General features: G+C 36.4%; 1 protein-coding gene across 1 annotated transcript in view; it reads right to left on the bottom strand.

Moving 5' to 3' along the window:
* Nucleotides 1-311: 311 nt before the first annotated feature.
* LOC115923647 (brain-specific angiogenesis inhibitor 1-associated protein 2-like) overlaps nucleotides 312-18,143 on the bottom strand; it is a 46,049-nt gene continuing 28,217 nt past the window's right edge. Inside the window, exons 9-16 of the mRNA XM_030984774.1 lie at nucleotides 17,067-17,189; nucleotides 11,738-12,074; nucleotides 10,803-10,948; nucleotides 9,830-9,969; nucleotides 8,277-8,676; nucleotides 7,331-7,419; nucleotides 6,495-6,590; nucleotides 312-2,655 (exon numbers count right to left, since the gene is read on the bottom strand). Coding sequence (XP_030840634.1) covers nucleotides 2,649-2,655; nucleotides 6,495-6,590; nucleotides 7,331-7,419; nucleotides 8,277-8,676; nucleotides 9,830-9,969; nucleotides 10,803-10,948; nucleotides 11,738-12,074; nucleotides 17,067-17,189 — 1,338 coding nt within the window. The 3' untranslated portion in view covers nucleotides 312-2,648. The remainder of the gene's footprint in view (nucleotides 2,656-6,494; nucleotides 6,591-7,330; nucleotides 7,420-8,276; nucleotides 8,677-9,829; nucleotides 9,970-10,802; nucleotides 10,949-11,737; nucleotides 12,075-17,066; nucleotides 17,190-18,143) is intronic.

Raw genomic sequence — 18,143 nt, 5'->3', positions numbered from 1 at the left:
TTTGTATATTTTATTGGAATTGAATAAACTGAACTTGAACTTGAACTTGAAACTCGTCATTAATAACACGAGTCACATTTCTTTAACAAATTTGTTCTCAGCCAATCAAATGCAACGATTTCAGAAGCTTTGAACAGTTATTGCAACTTCTTATTGATAAAAAGTTTCATGAAACAGGACCCATACTAGGCCTACACAGCATTCATGTGCAGAATAGATGCAACATAGTTAACATTAAATATCATTGATCAAAAGTGACCTCCCACTTCTTGCTTTAGTATAAAAAAATTCGATTTTTTTTTTTTTTTTTCTTCCCTTCAATTCCTAAAACATCATTTTACATGCATACAACTTCAAATTTGTTTCTCTATCAAAAATAGTTTCCCTTGAGTTTAGAGAGCAGAGCTACCTTGTAAACATATTTTTGGTCAAAATATTGTTTTTCCATGAGTTGAGAGAGCGACCTTGTAAACCTGTAAATTTGGAAGACTCTGGATATATAATGCACAAGTTTGCATATATACATTGTACAACATTACTTGCCTATACAGTGTACGGTATTGATAATACTGTGTTTCTCCAACAACTGCTTTTTCTGCAGATACTTTCTATCAGCAGACCATGTTTCACCCCTAAAATCATTAAAAAGTTGTCTAAAGCAGCCTCTTCATATGTAATCCATTTAACCCTTTTGCGGCAACTATACCACATTTTGTGGTTTGCTCTATAATCTTTGATCAGAGCCCTAAAAATATGCCAGATGCATTAGTAGAAAGGGCAACCTTGTTTCATGTCTATATTGCGTTGAAACCAAGAATTTTGAAAAAGGAAAATAAGCTTCAAAATCCTTAAATTGGCAACACTTTGAGAGATTCAAAATTATTGTTTTTTTGATCAAAATTCATGATTTTTTTCAACATTTTTATGTTTGCACATTTCAATAGGCGACCCACAAGGATGTTGCAATTGCCTTGGGTTGAGTTTTAGAAAATATTTATGTTGCTATGGTAACACATGTAATTCTCTGGTTTGAATATGTTATGGCTGAAAACACAATTGGCAGGCGTTGTATGATATCATGCAAGTAACTTTGTGATTCCTTTCAAAAGCTTTTCCCTCTTCACAGTTAGACATTTTAGAACATCATTCCAAACTTAAAGAAAATCGCTACATATATTTTAAGGTCTATGACTACGCTACACATGATGTAATAAAGTGACATTGATGTTTTAAAACTAAATTTGATATGACTAACTGCCAAACCTTAAAATAGATGACATCTTGGCATAGCTAATTTACTGTTTAGCATTACAAAAATCATACATGCATACAAAAATAATTAGATGTATTCTTAATATTTGTCACAAGCTGTACAGTGATTTGTAACAGTGTAATTATTATAAACAGGCCTCTTTTAACATCATAATATAAACGTTGTAGCATTTTGAGATAACTGATATTTTGTAAAAGTAACATAAAAATTATAAATAAGCAATATTTTTAAAAAAAATCAATAATTATATGACATGATTTGACAATTTACTTCAGACATATACAAAAAGTGGGCAAATATATTGACCATAAGAGCATTCTTAAAAACTTTCTTATTTACAAGACGGCCAAATGCATACAACATCTGAACGACATGATTATATTGCAAGTTGCAGTTTAGTCTATTTACACATGCAATATGAAAAACAAAATGCATATACAAATATATATTCCAATACCAGCATCATTTTACATAAAAGCCGTTTTATTCTTCTTAATACAAGTATGTACTCACTTTATGTGACTAGAAAGGATACTATATTTGATTTTGTTCATAAAATATTGCAATTTACACGAAAGGCAATATGTAGGCACATACATTAATTTGTTGAGTTGCATAATACAAAAGACCTTTTGTCTCATTTATAGCACAAATTTTGGCTAAAAAATGGCCACTTTGGTCTCGGATCAAATTTTAAGACCATTTGTCAAATTTTAATAACATCCATAAACACAGATACATGTGAATGCATGTACAATGTACACATTTTAATCCAAATAACAACAAGATTTATCTTGCAAATAATGACACAATATTTTAGTAATTACTCTTACTACAGTTTGTCTGCCAGATGGGCATTACATATACCATATGTAAAGCCTTATCAGTTAATGCCCTCCTGAAATTTAAGCAAATACTATCTTCATTCCGAAAAATGACGTAACTGGCATATGTAGAGTTGGATGAAAGCAACTGACTTCCACCTAAGACTTTAAAGCAAGTCTGACATTGTCGCAAAGACTTTCAAGAAATCTTACTTTAGGACAATTACATGTAGTTCCAGCTGCATCACCTACAGAAATTTGTTCTGAATATTACAAAGTATGACATCACAGAAATGCTTGCATATTTCAATAGGCGATGATACCCTATGCACCTAAAATGTTCCTGGTTTCATGAAAATCCACGTAGGTGTGTTGCCTGACATGGCAACGATGTATTTGGGAATGTTGTGATGTAATATTACCATAATATTCAGTGCATGGTATATATACGTTTTTCCTCGCATGAGTTAAATAATATTGCAGAGTTTGACAACGTTTCTTCTCAGTCGAGTTGAATGGTATATCTTGTTTCAGTATGCTTGGAGAATAGATTAGTGCCTGCAAAATAGAGAGGGGAAAATCAAATAAGGAGAAAATTGAATTAATGATAAAGTGGGGTAAAGAAGTAATTTAATAACATCTTTTTTTTAAATATTAATCATGTATATATCATGTACTTATGGCAAGACTACAGTATATCAAACATTAGGCTTGCAGTTACGGAGAAAATGTCACAAAGTCACATTCCTGTTAAAATATGAACTGACAATCTTTGTAGCATATAACCAACAAATAGACCTAGGTAAGGCAGGACCAGGAAATAATGGATTGTTGTGCATTGTGTGCTTCAGGCATTTATATTACTTTATGCAGTACCCTGGCTTTTTCCAGAAATAAAGCAAACAAACTTGATGTACTTCTTTATTAGAATAATTCATGATCTTTTAGTATAAATATATATATATATATATATGCATTTCCAATAATTACACAGGGTTGCTCACAGCCATTAGAAGGTGGGTTTTTTCTTTTCTTCAGATGCAACAATAAAATTGACATGACTGTGCACACTCATAGCACAAATTTAATATGCTTTAGCAGGGGAATAAAAATATATATTAGTGTTTAATATATCAATGAACATGGGAATGTCAAGCCTACACAATTTATGTACATCGCTCATCTACTATTAATATATAAATATATCAAAAAAAACTAGCCAGAGTACAAGATTATCAGCCAATGTTAGTGATAAAACTAAATATAAACAAAAAGAACCAGTCAATGAGGATATTGACTGCATATTGGAATATAACATCATACATGTACAAGTACTTGAACATTTAGACAGGGTATAAAGTGGAGTCGTACATGTATAATGACACCATTTTCAAGGGATGGGGATGCCAAGGAAATTCAATATTGACATACTTTGATTGAAACGAAATGTTATACAAAATACAAATTCACAACACTATAAAACAATGTTGTAACACAAATTGTATAGAAATGTTGAAATCATATTTTTTGCATAATTAAAGCATCACTGCAGTAACACGGATTGCAAACAATGTAATTCAGAAGATGAACCACACTGACAAAGAAAAACATAAAACAAGATAGTCCACTATATGGTTTAACAATGTAACACTGGTTATGGATCAAGGGGTTACAGCACAGCAGACCTGATTATTATGAATAGAATGAGGGAGATCTATCCCCATCTCCAAGTTTACAAGTTCTCTGTCGATTTGTATCAATTTCCGTTGTAGCCGGGTCATGTTGGGGGCCATCATCGCATTTTGCAATGTCATCTGCTGGTTTTGTGTCCAGGCTTTATGTGCATGCATGCATGAGTCAAATGAATGTTGAATATAAACATAAATGTATTTTACAAAAAGCAGTAATATACACAAATTCTCAATGATTTGCCAGTGAGCTTTCAAAGCCATCATGAAGCCTTTTGCAAATTACTATACCTATTTATGGACATGTACGCCTACTTGTTATTCCAAAATTATTCCAAAATCACACTATATATTACATACGTGTAAGTGTAAGGAAATAAAATATACAACAGCTTTGGCAACTCTTGTGGAAATTTATACAATGCAAAAGGAAATGAGTGAAATAATGATTGCGTAGCTTGAATCAAAGTTCCCTGACTTGATTTCAGCTATGCAGCCTTTATTCTCTGGATTCCTTTTGCAACATACATGTATATCACTTTGCAAAGCCATTGTGTTGCACAAAGCCATCCTTGAAGAAGGAGTTGAAGAAATTGGGGGGGGGGAGAGAAAGGGGCCTTACAAAGCACTGTACATGGCTTTTAAGTTTATTTTTCCACTATTTAAGGTGGTATGCAATGATCGAATGCTTTCAATTTCATTTGAGAATGATAAAACAGTACCTATATATGTAAAACAAATATATACAAAAATAGATGAGAACTCATATCAATCATACTATCCTGATCAATATTGATTTAAAAAGAAAATTCCTTACATAAAAAGTCATGGGGAGACCTTTCCTCACATCCAACTCCAATACTGAATGTTTGTATCACATTGTTTATGTATATAATTAACCAGAAATAATGTAAATCTATCATTCATCTGCTTAACTAACAATTTCCTAGGATGACTTAAATGTTTTGAATGTAATAATTTTGACATGGCCGATCCAAAATGAAGTCTGTCCAAACACAGACTGTACATGATCTAACATCCCTCTGCCTCTCAGCAAACGATAACATACTCCATTTTATCAACAACTTAAGTTCAAAATGCAGACTGATTCCCCTTTGGTCTGACTAAAATCCATGCAAAGTACATCATGTATCAAAGTCATTCATCCTGGCCTGGTCAATATCCAACAAAAGGAAATAGACCAAAGGGCAACTTAGACAAAGAGGGAAGCTGGTTCAGAAAAATAGGATCTGAATCCTGGATGAGATCCAACAGGGGTTTCCTCACATTCCGAGGGTGATCACACCAGTATAGAGAAAAAAAATATAGTGCAGACCTATGTACAGTGTACATTATGTTTGTACAGACATGTGTGTATCAATCAATTAGCCCCTACATGAGGAAGCTATTACAGGTACATGCATGTGACTCACATTATCATTACATCACATACAGTGTATGATACTCTATTTAAAGCCCCACTGCACTACTTATATCTACTTGCGCCCTCTATACAGCCAACAATGCCTCAGCGGTACCCGTTGATCCCCATGATGCCCTTTTTCTTATGTTAATTGAGAGCTGATTTGATGAAATAACCACCTGCCAGTGACTTTGCAGGGAGGTTTTATCCCTCCATGCCAAACTAGTGCAGAGGGACTTCAAGATTTATTTGGAATGTTTTCAACATAAGCCACTTGATGGTTTCATTGTTTATAAAGAAAACACGGGACAGGATAATTGAGAGAGAATAAGGAATCAGCATTTCCATGTTGGCAAGATTTTTCTTTGCACTTTTGCTGTAATTGTGTTCACACATGACATACTGGAGACAAAACCTTGGCAATTTCAAAAAAGAAAAACTGCAGTTAGCTCAGACTATGAGGTGAACTTTGCCTCTCCTTTTTGTATGAAGCATAACTTGCAGCACCCAAAATCAACACATTACAATTTCATTCAGAATATATGTAGTCGGATTACACTCTCACATACACGGACATATCCCCAATGATTGTGCCTGCTGTGTTTTGGTGGAACCTTTGCTGTGATTATATCTTGCTAAGCTAAATAATGAAATTCCAATGAATCAATTGGGATCAAAGACAGCTCTTGATAACGAGGGAACTCAAGTCTCTCTGATTGCACTTCCTTCACTTGTACGGACACACGCTCCGGCGAAAATTGCTCTACGTCCAATATCCTACGGTGACCAAAATTTCAACCCTGGACCAAGAACTACTCCGATCCTAGCCATAAGCCTGAATCTAACACATATCCCAATTGCAACCCTAACCCGAACTCTAACCCTATATATGTGGCGAAAAATAAGCACAGAGCAATTATCAACAGAGAATATCATCTCTTTGGAACCAGCAAGGGAAAAACTTTAACACAGAGTTAACGTTTTTTCTGGCTCTGCAGAGATCATGGCCCGAATTCACAAAGGAGGTTTACATTTAATCCATGGTTCAAATCTTCATTTACACTGTACATAACCAATGGTCTAAAATTGGCGCAAAATAAGCGTGACACAGTCAGAGGTCCAATATTAGATACGCGCAAGGCAAGGTACGCTTATTTTGCACTGATTTTTAATTCATGTGTTAAGTAAATGAGGGTTTAAACCATGGGTTAAGTTAAACCTCCTTTGTGAATTTGGGCCTATATATCTGAGCCTCCCTCCTTCAGAGTGTCTGACTGTCCACTTACCGTGCAAATTCACCCATCTGATAGTCTCTAGGGATGATAGGAGCAGAACGATCGTTCGTCACCGTCTTACGAAGCTGAATCGATCCAAAAGGGTTGCTGGAGAAGGAAAAGAGAAGAGAAATACCACTTTTAAAGAAGAAATAAATCCTCATCCTCATTCCAATCACTTAACATACTGTGCACTGTATAAAAGTACAGTGTAGTTCCATGTCGCTACACTATATTTAAAATACATAATTATGTACATGTATGTATGAGCTATAAAACAATACTTCTATAAAGAGATATTGGAAATTTAAACACACTCTCAATTAGCCTAAAAGAGAACTTGTGATTTATAGTCAACACACCCATACCTCCTTGCATAAAATATGGCCTGCACAATTTGTGCACGATTTTATGTGATTTTTTTTTCATACTCCTTACCTGTTAAAATGGTAGAACACTTGGTAGAGTTATTTGAGATTGAATGTATACATGTTAGCTGTACACAAGTTATATTTTATAGGAGATTGGTGCACATTAAAGGTGATAGCAGGTAGTTTTGGTCTAAAACATGCAAAATAAAATAACATATTAACTAGGGTATTTAAAATACTCTGATTATGAAACTATCTACAGTCAAACCTGTCTATAGCGACAGCCCAAGGGAAACACAAAAAGTGGTCCCTGTAGACAGGTGGTCTTTGTAGACAGGTTCCTTTAGTACATGTTTCAATGAGAAACCATTTTTCAAGGAAAACAAAAATGTGGTCCTTGCAGACAGGTGGTCTTTGTAGACAGGTGGTCACTAAAGCAGGTTTGACTGTACTTTATTGCTGTTTAAAAGTTATTACCCGTCTCCCTGATCTCCGTTGTTTTGTGAGGGCACATTGGTGTTTTCATCAGGCACAGAGAGTTGGATTTGAGAGAGCTGGACATCAGGCTATCACCATCAAAATAAACAAATCATATCAAACAAATGTAAGCACTCATAATATTTGAGGAGTTATAATTTCATAATAACGATAAACAATACACATCCAATAGAATCAAGCCTGACAGACATGAGAGCTATACAAGAACCCACTATTATTATATTATTATCATTTTGAAAGTCACCCTGGGCCCTCTGAACATCAAACGCAAGTCCTAAAAATCAAATGGAACTTTGCGATTGCATAAAGAGTTGCGTTTAATTTTAAACGCAACTCTCAAGCGCAACTTTTCCTGATCAAACGCAACTTTATGATAGACATATGACCAAACGCAATGTTGCATTTGATTTCAATCGCAACTCTCTTTATGCAATGCGCAGTTGCGTTTGATTGAAAGTTGCGCATGATATTTGCATTTGATCTGAGTTACTGCAAGAGGGCCCTGGCCTTTTCATTACACTGCTGCCAAAATGTTACGGAAATGCCCAATGTGCTGAAACTAGAAGGCTCACCATCTACAGTATATAGAAGTACATTACACTTTACATAAGAGTAGGGGGAAACCCTGGTACGTCAAGGCAAATAAAATATGTCTATATTTTGGCAGAATGAAGCCCAGTGTAATCCACACCTTATTGTGCAGAATGAGTATGGTTATGAACTCTAGAACTGCATACATTTTGTGCAATTTTTTTAAGGAAATAATTTTTTTAAAATGCATTGAAGATTTCTCTAAATAAAATTAAGCAAAGGGGCATTTGTGGCTCCCTTTAAAGACATCATACAATATTCAGATTACAAATGTTCTCTCACCCAAGGTCTCAAGTCTTATACTTGTATAAATCACTTTCAAAAGTTTCTGTACCTGGATGGAAGCAGACTGCTTTTGAGCAAGAGCGTTTGGCACAGCGGTATTAAAGGTCGAGTTTCCGGTCTGCTGTTTCTGCTGATTCTGAAAGACGTTCCTTTCCTCTCCCTCGACCACTCCCACGGGTGCGGTCATCAGCAACCCCGAGGGTTTCACCCCACCGTTGCCCATGCCGTTGTTGTTGGAGGAGGATGAGGAGGGGTTGGTGTAGGGCGACACGGTCGAGAGGTTGGTCGGTACGGCGATGCCGACCTGGGGGAGGGAGAGGGTTGATGCAGCGGGGGCCATGGGGGAGACGGGGCTGCCGGGGCCGGAGTAGTCAGGGGTAGGGTAGTCATTGCCCACGGATTGGAGGTTGTCCATACTGGCTGCTACACCCTTGGTGCTCAATATATTACTGCCAAGAAGGAATATAAATAATTCTTTAATGTGTAACTTAACACAAACTGGCAATAAAATAGTAACTTCCATTTTCCTTTTGAAGCAAAAATACATATTTTAGAAACCTTTGAAGTATACAATTGCCTTTTAAAATGGACACTTTCATGCTCTAGCACGATCTCATAAACATATTCGACAGCACTTCATACTAAACTAATGTTGGGAACATTTTACAACATTCAACTAATTGTGTTGCGCAATCCACACATCCTGTATATTTCTGAGAAATACTTGTACCTGTAATTCATGTTACAATGGATATGTGCAGCTTGATAATTTTGATATGCACTGTGAGCACCGATTAAGTTTCAAGGAACTTACAGTTGCGAAGTCTTGAAGTTACAAATTAAAATGGCTCTCACTTTCAAATGAACCGAAACTAAGGAGTAGATTTGGAAGTCTGCAAATGTGTTACAAGAAAATGTACATTTCTTTCTAAATAGCAGGAAATGCCATTCAAATGTTACCTGCATAAACTGTTTGTAAATGTAATCTAACAAAGAGCAAACAACTGTTTAAAGAGCAGCAGTGGGCTCTCATGGGAAACTAGACACCATTTGGGTGTTTATCTAATAACAGGTGTTGTCATTAACCAGGACTAGCGTTTAGTTTTATGACCAAGAGGCTTAAGTAATGCATTGTTGTTTCCACCCATTCCCCATTTTGGTAAAGTCACTATCTTTCATTTCCTCATCCGAAGACTCTCCAAGAGACTAATGAGTATTTCTGGATAGGACTACGGGTTTGCTGCTTGCAGACTTGTACTCCCATGAATGGTATTTCCACCCAGTCTGGTGTCAGCCAATTGTGGCCTCCTTGCATCTGGAAACTGATGACCCTGTCCCTTAAACATGTCTCAACCAATTACTCTTAAAGCCCCATTGCACTACTTATAGCTTCTTGTGCCCTCTATAAAGCACACAATGCCTCATCGGTGCCTGTTGGTCCCCCGTGATCTTCTTTTTCTTATTTTAATTGAGAGCTGACTTGACGAGTAGCGACCTGTCAGTGACCACGCTGTGTGGTCTAATCCATCCTGGCCAAACTAGTGCAGACCAATTACTCGTAAATCAGGCTCACTGAATCCAGAGTGAAGCATACAAACTCACCTTGTTCCATTAGTTTTGGGTGAGATTTCAGGCAAGGGTTGTGTGTAGGTAATAGGAAACCATCCATTCCTCCTACTCCTGTAGTTGTGTCCATAGAACCAACCGTTGTTCTTAGGACCAACCAAGCCAATGATGTCTCCCTGGAAGAAAGGTAATGAGACTGATTAGGTGATGATGATCATGAGGAAGAAGAGAAGAATGATGGTGATAGTGGTGATAGTGGTGATGGTGATGACAATGATGAAGATAAGACGGAGGAGGAGGATGAGGAGGAAGAGGATGACAGTGGCGATGATAATGATGTGTGCAGGTTTCCACATGTTTTCATCTTACTCTTCATAAGAAAACCATATGGAATGGATATCCTACACATAGAAATGTCAACATTCCATATGAAAGACTAAATTATCCCATTGTTTTCCTAGCCTGCATCTTTGATGTGGCAGACTTTAGTCATTTGCTCAAGCAGAATCCCAGCCAACAAGACTTCACTCGAAAGGCAGACGTTTTTCCCATTGTGACATCTCGCTTCAGCATCAAAGTTGCTTCAAGGCATATTTTCTTCTGATTTTTTAGTAAAGTTTTACGATTTACCAAGTGAATACATGTACATACCATCTTACATAAAGCTACTGAACAAAATGTAATGGAACATTAAGAGATGCATAATTGTGGAAAATCATAATTTGTCATGGCACAGAGGTCAAACCATATCTTTAGATCACAGACCTGGTACAATAATTATATGGCCTTGATTAGACTTCGTAATACAAAATCAGTCAAGCATTTATCTTCTGTTTGGAGTCAGAAAGACATAAACTCTTGTACTTAAACTTAAACACTGAGTTTTGAAACAATGCCTTTTAGGCTTTGAACAGAGGATATAAGTGAATAAACATTACTAATACCACCAAAACTTAAAATGCTTTTTGGTTTCAAGATGCTTCTTTTCCCTGCCTTATTGATGTCATACCTCATTGAAAGGAAGTTGGGTTTCTCCCGTCGCAGCGTGGGTGTAGACGGCCTGAACGCGAGGCATCTTCTGCTCATTCTCCATCATGTCACCTGCCTCCGATACCCGACGCATGAATGTTTGACGAGGCATCGTCTGAGATATGGCTGCAAAGAAATTCATGACAAAGACGGAAATGATCAGACTGTGTATTCACAATTTTATATGTACCTAGCAAAAAAAAATTATGACAACATTTTTTATAACTTGTACATATTCCTATATAAATTGCATCTTCAATGTTGTTCTTATCTTTTAGATATGTGAACAATTCAGCATATTGCTGCAAGACAGGTAGTCTAATAAATCATTTTTTAAATTGAATTTGGATTGAATTGAACAGGAGGCAATCTGGAAAGCACGTAAAAATCTGACATTAATGATTAAAAGGTATGTAGTTCCAAATCTGCATTAATTGATGTTGCATCAAACACTTTGAACAAAACTAATGTTTCACTTTTCGTTTGAAAATTGGGATTAGATTCAAGAATTGTGGAATTACATGAAAGGTTATCAAGCAATGATGATGACAAATGAAATGATGGATAACTTGTCTCTTGAACTGGTATTCTAGAAATGTTTCAGAAGTTGGTGGCACAACAAACTTAAGTTGATGAAATCATTAATCAAATCAATTTCATTTTCACTTTCCATTTGATGTGAAATCATAAATTAGTACTCATTTCTGACGAAGAAGAAAAACCATTATAAAAACAAGCCTTCAATATTAAACCGACTATTTTATCATGAAAACTATGATTTTGATTATTTAATCTCTTCAGTACACATCCAAGGACCCCACTTCTTTTTCTAGTAATCACATTCGTAATTAGATTTTTCAGGATGAACAATTGCATGAACAGAATGAGCAAACTCTAATTTCATACTGATCTTACCATTGAGATGATGAGGTGACTTAAGAGACTTGGAATGCCTCCCTGCTAAACCCGAAGGCACATTAGTCTGTGGCTGGGGTGATTGCGGTGGTGGCGATGACGGTGTTGTTGCGGCCTGTGTCATCGGGGGGACCATCTGTTGCTGGTTGCCGCTCTGGAAGGGGGGTAGCTGGTGGACGGAGGGGTGCGACGAGCCGCTCCCTAGCTTCTTGATGTTGGGGAGGGTAGCACTGTAGCTGGAGGTCATCCCCGTGCTGCTGGGAGGGGGCGGCTGCTGGGGCTCAACATCCACAGAAAGGGGCCGGTCGGGATTGTTACCAGTTTTGGGGGAGTGAGGCTGTTGGGAGAATAAAGCAAAAAAATTAATGACCTCTTTTTCGAAACACTGTTTGAAGACTTTATATCAGTAATTTTTAATGTGTTATGTGTTTTTGTACCTACGGTATTCAGTTTTGTTATAATAATGGGTACCTAGTAGGAGGAAATTCCATGCATATTTGAGACTGCAGATTCAAAGTGCTAAATTGATTTATCATCCTGGCTTTAGTTAAATCTTGGAAGTTTGACTTAAGTAAAGCCAGGGTGATGAATGAATTAAGCACTTTGAATCTCCAGACAAAATTGCTTTACAACTCCAATGACATTAATGTCATCACTACATAAAGATTAAAATAAGGAACATTGAGATTATTCAACAGTAAAACACAGATTCAAATAGCTATAGGATCTTTAGCCAAGATAATTTGTTCACCCTCTCCATGCGAGTATGGTAGATAAGCAGTACATCTGTAGAGAGTGAGCTCCAATGACTTTAGGAATGTCTTCATTCCCACTGTTCGTTTAATACACCCCGGTCAATTAAGAGATTCAACTGGAGATAAGATATCTAATCATGATACATGTAATTGACTGATCCAGATATCAATTCTCAATTAAAAGCAAAGACAACCTTTCAAAACTGCCTCAATAGGGAGCACCAGGAGTGTCAAGTCTGACAGACATGAGCCCTATACAAGAACCGACTATTATATTATTATTATTAATAGTCAGAATTACTTTTTGATGAGACAGGTTGTGTTGTCATGTACATGTAATTACATTCGCACATTAAAACCGCTTCTGTTCCCAACATCTTAGCTTGTTTTTATTACGTCTTACTCTGTACTACCCTTAAATATAACTTTTGTTACTGTAATACTGTATACATGTACCTTGTTTTGGATATTAACAACAGTTTCTCCTATATGTTTCAATTCATACCTGTATATTAAGCGTATGTAACCTTGCTTTTATGTTAAATATGACGTTATGATTCTATTTTTACAAAATTATGTCCTGAAGTATGTCAAACTTAAACTTATGTATATTTTGCTTTCTTTCTTGAATAACTAAGTTAATAGAAGTATGTCCACAATTATACAATTTTCTCGCAACTGCGTCAGGCGTGTCAATTTTGGACAGACATGGCACATTATAAATGTTCTCTATTATTATTGTTATTATTATTATTACTAACCCTACATGTAAATCTCCCCTATTACATGCTTGAAGCCTGTGTGGGGGTACATCATGATCATACCTTGGTAATCATACCAATCGATGGATCGATTGGTCGACTGACTGGCATTTTGTATCATTGATTGATTGATCTGATAAATTGAAAAAAATAACGTACATTTGTAGACAAACTTCTTTAATTAATATAAATATAGCATGACACACCAGGTAATAAATGTACATGCAGGATCGAAAGTAACCTTATCTAAGACTGCAAAGGATTACTCAAAGGTACAATAGTATCTAGATTCCATCAATTAACATCCTCTTAATTACAGGTGCATGTCACAGATCAATACCAATTATCATCACAAATTAACCTCATTTCCATTGAATAATTGGACATCGTGAAACAACGTCAAGAAATGAAAGTAATTAGACCAACATTCCCTTGAAAGCAAAATACTTTCTTTTCCTGATAAATGTGATGTTAGCAGGTCAATTTGCATGATAAATGATGCTAATTTATGTTAATGCAGAGTTACCCAGCTTGGCCCTGTATTATAAAGAGTTGCGATTGATTTAAATCAATCGCAACTCTTTAGAAGCAGGGGCCCTGGTCCGACTGTTTAAGGAAATTTTGAAAAACGAAAGGGTAACAATTTATTTCACATGCCATGTCCGTCACAAGGTAATGGTCCAGAAACTCCCAACAATGTTACTCAGATCATAGCCAAGTGGCCAGCAATGTATGTACCAAATGAATATTAGGTTGAGAGTAGCAATTGTGGATGAACGACTACAGTTTCAATTGACGCTATTGCCATGGCAACTCAACCTCTTTTTTGAAAGTCAAGTGTGAACACCCCTTAACAATGACACCTCCCCTAAAGGTCATCATGGATGTTGTTTTGTTCTCTCATTAAGCCCACCATTCAGAGAAACAGCTTTCATTTCATATTTGAAATCCAGACTAAACCCTTCATAGCAGTCGATTAAAAAGGGTACTGTGTATCAAAAAAGATACTTTCGCTAAATGTAAAAATGTTATGTTGTGTTAATTGTGATTCAATTATTTCACAGAATGACACTTTGGGGAATCTGAAGAAATGTAAAAACTTCATGACATGTGAAAGTTTCTTGTCCTACACAATCACTCAGGAGTGAGGGACTGTTTAGTCAGCCTGAAAGCCAGACTAACTTGCTGTGGCTGCCTTGATTCCCTTCATCCTGCCTCAAATATCTACCTTTCCTTCCTTTCTTCTCTCACCCTCTCTCTCTCTCTCTCTCTCTCTCTCTCTCTCTCTCTCTCTCATGCTCTCCCTTCAACTCTCTAACTCCCTCTCTCTGTCTGTCAGTCTGTATCCATCCCCTCCTCTTCTCTTTCTCTCTCTATCTTTCTCTCTATCTTTCTCTCTCTCTCACCCTCTCCCTCCCAATCTCTCTCACCCCCTCTCATTCCCCCTCCCCACACTTCCCCTTCTCTCTCCCTTTCTCTCTCAACAAGGAGGATGCAGGCCATTGATTCAAGCCTGCTTATGAGAAACACCTGCCCTACGGTCATGGGCTTAATAAGGATCTCCTAATTAATTAGAGGGGGAAACCTTCTTAACACCCCTACCCCGTCAAAAACTGAGGTCATCAGACAGGTCATTGGGTTTGTCAAGTGATTCAAATTCAAATGGGACTAAAGCCAAGCAAAGTTCTCAAAAGTAACTTCAGGAAAATTAGTTCTGCAGGTAGTCAGGAAAAACTGAGCTCTAAAGAAAGGTTTGTAACATCCCTCCATGAACCTCTCAGGGTCACCAGACAGGTCATGAGGTTTATCAAATGATCTGAATTTTGGTGAGATGGCATAAAAGTTCTTGAAACCAACTTTTGGAAAATTTACTTCAAGAGAAACATTGTAATTTATAAACTGCTGAATCAACAAACAGCTCTTGGTCATCAGGAGACAAGCCAGTGGTTTTGTTGAATGTTTTGAGAGAGTCCTCAAGATCCATCGGACAGGTCAATGAGTTTGTCAAAGATTTGAATTTAGTCATAATTTTTTTCTTCTCAAGCAATACAGTGTCTTTCTCGGACCAATTAACACATAAAGTACTTTCTTGAAGTTTCAGGATCAGGATCTGTGATATTTCAAACATGGCTTAATTGTATGACCTTAAAGCAGGGAGGTGCATGTTACTAGGGTGCGCTTATCTCAACCCATGTTTGTCTAGTCCACTTACACAGTCACTCATGATGAATCAAGATTTTTTCAAGCAAGCAAAATAAAGAGAAGGGGTGTATATTGAACAGCAATCAGCATCACAAGTACATAAGGTTGACGAGCCTGTGTTGGAATATAAGACCTTGCCTTAACTTGCCTTTCATTAGTGACTCAGCGCTTCGCAAACCACATAATCACTGTCAGTTAGCATAAATGTCATTTTTGGTCTAATGGGCATTTCTTGAGTGTAGCCATGTACTAGCTGTCCTAAACAAAGAATGGTTTCATTCAGTTTCCCAAGGAGAAAGTCACAATCAGAGAATGGTTAAGTGTTGACAGTTTTTTAAAAGAAGAACTAGCTAAATCATTCTTGCGTTTCCAATGGATGTGAAACTAACCATTTTGGGCTCAGTTGTCAAGGGTATCGGTTAACATGGCTATGAAAGTACATGTAGAAATACATTGTTTATTTGTTGGATTTGAATGACGTTACATGTAAAAGCACTGAAGGAAAACAATCAATATTTTTAATAGTAAAAGCAAAATCAATGTTTGTTTTCATTAAAAATGATAATTGAATTCTCATAAAACCATACATTGTGCCATAACAGTGCTTGCAAAGGAATTCCATATGAATGTTATAATTCAATCTTGTCTCCTTTTGGGCTCATTTTTCAATATGCATTCTCAACAGTTATTAATATCTTTAGGCCTATCGATGCATTGAGTCTATATGACATTTGACATCTTTCCATTTAATTTCATCCAAAAATGAAAAATATCTTGATATGACCAATGACTATTGGTTCTTTCAGTATCAAAACGATTCTTCAACATTCAAATCAAGAGATTGTTTCATTGTTAGATGACATACTATAAAAGAAATTTCCTGCAGAGTGTGTGTGTGAGAGAGAGAGAGAGAGAGAAAGAGGGGAGGAGAGGGGGGGAGAGAGAGAGAGAGAGAGAGCGCGCACATCGCACAGAATTGACCCTTTAATGTATGTTACTGTTTCAAAGCTGAACTAGTATCCCATGGCAACACACCTGTTTATATGTGATCTACTCAAGGCTAAAGTCTCTTAATTCTATTCTTGGTATATGGTAGCCATAGATAAAACAAACATTGGTTTAGCCCACGGGACAGGGACATGAAAAATTAACTTCACAGGAAATAAAAACAAGGTTACATGTATGTAGGCATATGACGTCAAAGTTTTGAAGAAAAAATTAAAAAATTAAAAGAACCAAGAAATATTTTTAAGCTACCGGTAATCCTTTATATTTAACCAATTAAGCTGTATGTAAAATCTGTCAACAATCATGGTCAAAATTAAATGTGCAGACAGGATATCTTTGAATGTTTTTTTCTTCTTTAATATGATAATCTCCAAATTATAGTACGTTCACAGAGTTTGTGAGTTTGATTTTGTTGTTTTGTGTTTTTCATATATGCTGCAGTTAAAATTGTATTGCCAACAAAGACATTTATCTTGTTGTTGGAGTGCTTTCTTTAATGTCTCATGTTATTACATTTCATGACTCACTTGGCTACATATTCCTACAAAAATGATTACGCCGATAGCTGACAAATATATTGGTGTTGCCAATTTGATATCATACCTCATGTACAGGGGACTTCTTGATTCTCTCTTCATTCTGGGTGAGCAGGACGTTGCGTTCGTAGAGTCTTCTAGAGTTCCTTAGCTCTACCTGAAGGGGCGTCTCAAGGGGACCAGAGAAATCCTGTAAGACAGACCAAGAGAAACTCAATGAGGAAGCTAGACTCATCATCATCATCATCATCATGCTGTAGATACTGAGGTTAAAGCCCCTCTAAAGTGTTGGGAGCCCCAAATTTGCCAACAATTTGATGGCAAAATTTCACTTTAATTGTATCATAATGTGAAAGAGGGTGTCATTTAAGACACACTTTAGCAAAGATTACCCCAAACATAAATGTGTTTGAAGACAAATATCGATAAAAGAATACACAATTTGGGTTTTCTGTTGTACCGCAAAAACCTACATTTTGTATTCTTTCATCACTTTTCGACTTCAAACACACATTTGTTTTGAAAATCCTTGCTGAAATGTGTCTTAAATGACATCCTCTTTCACATTATGATACAGTGCAAGTGAATTGTTGCCATCAAAGTTTTGGGTCTCCCAACACTTTAAAGGGGCTTTAAAGTTATTTTCTAATATCTTCTGGACTTCCTTACCTCTACCTGAAGGGTCATCTCTATACACAAAGAGTCTTTTAGATGATTCTGTACTAGTACTACAAGGGCCAGTTTGAAAGTTTCAAAGAATCTAGGAACATCAGAGTATTGTACTGTGTTAATCTTTGTTCTTGTTCCACATCAAACTAAACATTTTGTATCAATAACATATACGGTCCACATAGAAACCAATCAAATAATAACACTACATAATACATGTACAGTTACTACTAATTAAATCCACACACTAATAGCATAATAAACTCAGAATCAATGAAAGGCCGTAAGCCCATTACAGGTACAACTTTACACTAATCACCATTATGAGCTTTTGCATTTACTTTGTCTCCAAACAAAATTTGAGGACTTTATCAAAATGCAAAGCGCCTAAATCAATTGAATCAGAAACTAAACCGAGACTACAGAATGAGAAGTATCAAAACTTCCTTTTTTTATTTTATTAATGTGACGATAC

The sequence above is a fragment of the Strongylocentrotus purpuratus genome, unplaced genomic scaffold (genome assembly GCF_000002235.5).
Source record: "Strongylocentrotus purpuratus isolate Spur 01 unplaced genomic scaffold, Spur_5.0 spur5_scaffold_14, whole genome shotgun sequence".
Classification (NCBI taxonomy): Eukaryota; Metazoa; Echinodermata; class Echinoidea; order Camarodonta; family Strongylocentrotidae; genus Strongylocentrotus; species Strongylocentrotus purpuratus.
The sequence above is the reverse complement of the archived record's forward strand: the minus strand, read 5'-3'. Positions and strand labels throughout refer to the sequence as shown.